The sequence below is a fragment of the Pleuronectes platessa genome, chromosome 14, assembly GCF_947347685.1.
Source record: "Pleuronectes platessa chromosome 14, fPlePla1.1, whole genome shotgun sequence".
Taxonomy (NCBI): Eukaryota; Metazoa; Chordata; class Actinopteri; order Pleuronectiformes; family Pleuronectidae; genus Pleuronectes; species Pleuronectes platessa.
The window spans coordinates 25,388,927-25,394,941 of record NC_070639.1 but is presented as its reverse complement, the minus strand read 5'-3'; the positions used below and the strand labels follow the sequence as shown (position 1 = coordinate 25,394,941).

Genomic DNA, 6,015 nt, shown 5'->3' with positions numbered 1-6,015 from the left:
TCATGTTCCTGACATCATGTTACTGACATCATGTTCAAACATCATGTTATTGACATCATGTTACTGACATCATGTTACTGACATCATGTAACTGGCATGTTCAGATGATAAAAAGTGTTGAGAATCCCAGAGGGGGCGGTGCCCTGCTGCTCCTCGCCAGCAGGGGGCGCAGTGCTGAATGCTCCGATGGTTCAGGTGAAGCTGCTCAAACCAGATTCTGTCATCGTCCAGTCCAGAAGCAGAAGAAGCTGAGAGGTGAGTTTCTTTTATTTACCTTCACTTCCTGCACCACAGCGCCCCCTGTGGACTCCTTCACACTGAGACCTCAACTGGTCAATCTGATTAATCAGCTTTATCTCAAATTAACGTTTTGTTCGTGTTTTTCACAAACTGTCCGGTGGGCGGAGCCAAGTTCCACTCGGCTCAACGTGTGTGTGTGTGTGTGTGTGTGTGTGTGTGTGTGTTTGTGTGTGCCTGTACTTGTGCCTTTGTGAGGACCATTTAAGCATCGACATTCTGACTGGTCCTCACAAACTACTCTCCTGTTTGAGGTTCACACTCGGTTTTGTTGTCAGAGCTCAACTCAGCTTTAAGAGTTGTTTTTTAGTTTAATGTTAGGAACCATGTCAATGAGTGTCCTCAATAAGACAGTAGTACAAACACGTGTGTGTGTGTGTGTGCGCTGGTTCTCTGACTGATGGAAACATGTGACATGTGTGTTCACTTCTTCATGTGAACACATGAACACACAAACTACTCACAGGTCCAACCTAGAGAGAAACACACAGGTGAAGTGAGTTCAGTAATAGAATGAGTGATGCTGCTGTAAACTAAATTCGATGACAGTTCTTTGATGAAGTACTTGTATGATTTATTATCACACTTGTGAAAATTCTACATTTATGTGTTGAACATGGCTCTGTGTTTTATTTTGAAAAGGTCTGAAAGACATTAAACATAAAGATGCTCTGGTTGGTTGTTGAGAGTGTGACCTCAGATTTGAGAAACGGCGTCAGGCCCTCAGAGGAATCCGCGGTTAAGGATGTTTGTGAAACGCTCGACTGACGTGAAGGAATCTCCTCCGATTAAAGAGCCGGAGATGGCCCCTGGAGCATGCTGGGAAGTTTCCTGTGACTCACCTGTGGACTCTCCTGAACGTTGTCTAGTAATTTGCTGCTGTTTGATCTGTCACGTCTTTTATTGACAGTATCAGCTGATTGTGTGACATGTATTCATTTCCTGTCAGTTTGTGGGTCACATGACGTTTGTGACTTTGTGTCTCTGCAGAAAAGCTCTGATTTGCAGTTTCCAACTTTGTTCTCAGGAGGCACCACCCTCATGTCCTGATGTAGATGAACAGCTACACATCATTAACAGGACTAACTTAATGCACGGTTGTACATCTAAATGATAAGGTCTTAGAGTTCGAGCTAGCTTCTGTTAGCTTCCGAAGCGAAGAGACAGCTTACGTAGAAACTGTTTTGTCGGATCCCTTCACTGATTCACCTGGAATCTCAGAGTCCACAGGACCAGTCCAGTGTTTTACCTTCTGGTTGGAAGTGGTGGAGCCCACAGACAGTGGTTCAGTGTTCAGGGTGGGGGGGCTGCCGACCAGGAACAGAACAGAACTGTTCTCCTGTGGAACCAGTGGAGCTGTGTGAAACACTGTGTGTGTTGAATGTGAACAGACACTAAGTGTATTTAAGCAGCAGCTGTTTGTGTTTGTTCGGCAGCAGGAGAATGTTAGCAGCATACCTGATGTGTGACTGCTGTTTGTTCAGAAAACAGATTAAACGTCGGGTCCTCGAACGCAACATGAGCTCAGTCTGATGCCCCCCCCAGAGGCAAGCTCAGTGGTGATCAAAAAGTCAACCAATCACAGCCCAGTCTTTGTAACAATATAACTTTTGTAAGATGTTTAATATAAATTTGGTCATCAGTCATCACATGATGTCAGAACCTTGTCAGTGTGACATCATCTGTGATGTCATCAACAATTAACCTCAAAGAGAAATCATGTAGAGCCATGACATTTTATTTTGAAAGAACAGGATCCTAGTCAGTTGAGTTAATGGAACCGTCATCACATCAGTCAGATATGGTTTATAATATATATCAAAGGTGAAACCAGTTGTGAGTCTTTATGCAGACAACATGTTCACTGTGAGAACGTTTCCTCCTTCTCTCCCTCAGCGTCTGTTGTCTTACTCTGCAGAGTGGGTTCCATCTCCTGTGAGAACAACTGACTGAGTCACAGACACAATCCTCAGGTGAAGAGTGAAGCTGAACTTAGATCAGCTCAAAACACTCTGAAGTTATTAAAAACCAGAGTTTTCTTCAAGATTCAGCAGGAAACTGTGGAACATGAAGAACTTTGTTCCAGCTGCAGCTCCTCTGGCTCAGGAGGATGTAATGAGCATGGGGGGCTGCAGGGGGCGCTGCTCAGCTCCAGTGTTAGATACAGTTGAACTGAGGTTGTCGGGTCCAACCTGCAGCGAGTCACATGTTGGCGTGTTCACACACACATGATGTTTTTATCTTCATGTCTCTGATGTGTTCATCACGCACGCACTGTTGTTGTGTTCTGTGGACGGCAGGATGAGTGACGTCCGGTCGAACTCGTCCACCGTGTCCCAGGGGACAGGCCCGTCACCGGGGGGGGGCTCCTGTGGCGAGGAGCCTCCAGCCTTCGTCCTCCCTCCTCGCAACGTCCGGGTTCCCCTGGGAGGAGACGCCCGACTGGAGGGCAAGGTACGAGCACCTCCATCACAGCAAACACACAACACACACTGTGTTGTATCAAACATTTCAGATGTTCACTGAAGAGAAGCTGAACACAGGATTAACATAGTTTCAGTCTTATGACCGACAGCATCCTGCTGTGAAGCAGTGATCTGCACACAGACACACACAGAGACACAGAGACACACTCAGAGACACACACGCAGAGACACACACACACACACGCAGAGACACACACACACACAGACACACACAGAGACACACACAGAGACACACTCAGAGACACACACACACACAGACACACACAGAGACACACACGCACAGAGACACACACACACACACACAGAGACACACACACACACAGACACACACAGAGAAACACACAGAGACACACTCAGAGACACACACACACAGAGACACACGCACAGAGACACACACGCACAGAGACTCACACACACACACACAGAGACACACACACTCACTGGTTGGCTGATTGTGAGGTTGTAATGCCCTGTGTGTGTCAGGTGTATGGTCATCCTGAGCCTCAGGTCACATGGTACAGGGAGGGGAGGGCTGTGATTGGCGGAGAGCGCTGTGTCCTGGTGAGAGGTGGGCGGGGCACCTTCAGCCTGGTGGTGGGTGGAGTCAGAGAGGATGACCTGGGACGTTACACCTGTATGGCGACCAATCACGCAGGGAGCCGACAAGTTACTGTGGAGATTCTCCTGGAAGGTAATGAATACCTGCAGTACTCCAAATACTACACCTCATACTGTCAATACTACTGTTATTAATACCTTTAGTGAAGTCACTACTAACTAGTTCTGATAGAACCACTGGTTCAGTCTCCATCTTTAACTTTCCACACGTTTCTAACGTTTGTCAGTTGGTCGGACACACAGCGCCACCAACAGGACGCTGAAGTTAAACCTCTATGAGGTCACATGACCTGGAGGATTCATGTGGTCACACCTCAGACGTTTGTTTTCCTGTGAACAAAGTCACTGTTCAAACGTGTTTCTCTCCCTGCAGAGGATTCTGGGAAGAGGATCATCCTCCCGTCCTCCATGAAACCAGGGTGAGATCCTGTCCTCTGACTTCTGAACCGGACTCCTGACCTCTGACCTCTGAACCTGACCTCTGAGCCGGACTCCTGACCTCTGAACCTGTCCTCTGACCTATGGTGTGAAACCATGGGTCACTCTTGGTTGCAGGTGGCGCACTAACACACAGATGTTGGAGAACAGGACCAGCTTCTGGGCTGAGAGTCCGCCTAAGTTCATCAGCAAACCGAGCCGGGTCTACGCCATACTGGGTCAGATCGGGAGGTTCTCCTCCAAAGTAACCGGACGACCACAGCCCCTGGTCACATGGTACAAGGTGGGTTCTGTGATGGGGTGGAACCTCTGTCTGTTTTTAATTGTTTTGCTAAAGAGGGGGTGGAGCTTCAGTTTGTGTGTTTGTTCTGTTGTAGGAGGGGGCGGGGCTTCCTTTCTGCAGGCGGGTCAGTACATACGAGCGCTCGGGCCTTCACTTCCTGGAGATAAAGGAAGTTTGTGCAGAAGATGCAGGAACTTACACGTGTTCGGTCTCCAACGCTGCTGGAGCAGCGACGGTCAGCGCCGAGCTCCACGTTCAGGGTGAGACGAGTTTCATGTCCTCACTGACCAGGACGGACGTTGTTGTTAATGTCCTGACGTCTCCCCTCAGGTGCTGACTCCTCCAGCAGGTGAGTCCTCAGACTGATTCCCTGAGATTCACAGAGGACGTTTCCTCACAGGTAAAGCTGTTAAACATGTTTGGTCCCTCTGGAGTCTGCCTAGGGGCTCCCCCCGGCTAGGGGAGGCAGGCTTCCCGGCTAGCGTTAGCTCGCGAGCTAACCGGGCCGGTGGAGCCCGGCTAGCGTTAGCTCGCTGCTGCTACCCGTCAGACATTTAAGTGGCGCTTAAACAAGGGACCCCCGGGACACCTCTAAACGTTGACTCAACAGTGTGGAAGGATGCTGCTGCTGGGCCTGCTCAAGCTCCCACTGCTCCCACTGCTCCCACTGCGGGGCTGCGCTGGGGAGCTGGGGCTCTCGCAGCCAGGCTCACCGGGGCTGAGGGGGGGCGGGGCACTCAAAACAGGTCAATCTGAGGAGGGCTGTTTTAGACAGGGTAAAAAGGTGCTCTTTAAAAATGATCCTTGTGTTATTTTGACCAAAAATATGTTACAGACATTTCATTAAGACCCCAAGGAACCATATCAACTGTGGTGAAATGGGCACAATATGTCCCCTTTAAGAGTTTCTGAGAAGATGTGCCGACTGATTGCTCTGCTGCCCCCTATAGGACGGATCACACAACTGACACCACACAGACCTGCACAGTGGACGGAGCTGCAGCCTCCTCCCACACAGAGCAGCAGCAGCGCCCCCTGCAGGCAGACTCCTGGAGGAGCAGGCCTCCTGTCCCGCTGCTCCTGGAGCCTGAGAGGAGAACTGCAGCGGCTCCAGTCAGTCATTATTGTTACGATGCATCAACACTATGAAACTTTCAGTGTTGGACGAAAGACACAAGTGACTCAAACTACATGAGTTAGATAAAACTTGTTCTTTAACATGTAAGATATCATCTGTCAGATCAACGTTAGAGTTTGAACTGCTCAAGCTCAAATCACTTACACAGCAGCCTCATCTTTAACTGAAGGTTAGCTCAGCAGCATGTGTGTTAGCATGACGCTCCACGGAGTTCTGTCTTTCTGTGTCTGAAGTCTTTGTCTCTGCAGGTTCAGGCCGTCCTCCGTCCTCCTGCAGGTCCCAACGCCTCAGACACCAGCAGGTGCAGAAAACAAGCTAACTAAGCTAACGTTAGCTGCTGTCATGATGCTACCCAGTGCTATGAGCTGTATTTGTTTGTATTTAATATTGATATTATGGATGGATATTATTTCCCGCTTTCCCTTAAACAGGATGTCTCAGAGGAATTTTCCTTCAATCAACCAATCGATGAATCTGTGTCTTATTTTACCGTCTGTGTGAACCTGTCTGTCTGTGCACTGAGCTTCTCCTGACTTCCTGTCTGTGGTGCAGGGCTGTGTGGAGGTCAGTGTCGTGGTCCAACCTGAGGTTTGAGGCCGTTCCTCTGGACCAGGAGGCCACGGTGGGCGGACAGGTGACCTTCACCTGCCAAGGTCAATACAACCTGCCAATCACAATCCACTTTGTCTCAGTGTTACACAGACAGGACTCGTATTATAGGTCTTATGAGTCCTGATCTCTCCTGTTACCTGCTC

The 6,015-nt window shown here is 49.1% G+C and overlaps 1 protein-coding gene across 1 annotated transcript; it reads left to right on the top strand.

The window, feature by feature from the left end:
* The first annotated feature begins 200 nt into the window (after window positions 1–200).
* On the top strand, window positions 201–5,492 carry LOC128455449 (myosin light chain kinase, smooth muscle). Its single transcript, XM_053439105.1, has 8 exons — window positions 201–255; window positions 2,598–2,751; window positions 3,267–3,474; window positions 3,775–3,820; window positions 3,957–4,122; window positions 4,217–4,382; window positions 4,453–4,471; window positions 5,073–5,492. Exons 2-8 carry the CDS (start codon window positions 2,599–2,601, stop codon window positions 5,269–5,271), a joined length of 957 nt encoding a protein of 318 aa, XP_053295080.1. The 5' UTR covers window positions 201–255; window position 2,598; the 3' UTR covers window positions 5,272–5,492.
* Window positions 5,493–6,015: the final 523 nt, after the last annotated feature.

Bases quoted from the DNA above. Each gene is read 5' to 3' on its own strand.
- LOC128455449 (XM_053439105.1), top strand. From the start codon at position 2,599: ATGAGTGACGTCCGGTCGAACTCGTCCACCGTGTCCCAGGGGACAGGC. The intron at 2,752-3,266 runs GTACGAGCACCT...TGTGTGTGTCAG, and splicing joins ACGCCCGACTGGAGGGCAAG to GTGTATGGTCATCCTGAGCC. The intron at 4,123-4,216 runs GTGGGTTCTGTG...GTTCTGTTGTAG, and splicing joins CCCTGGTCACATGGTACAAG to GAGGGGGCGGGGCTTCCTTT.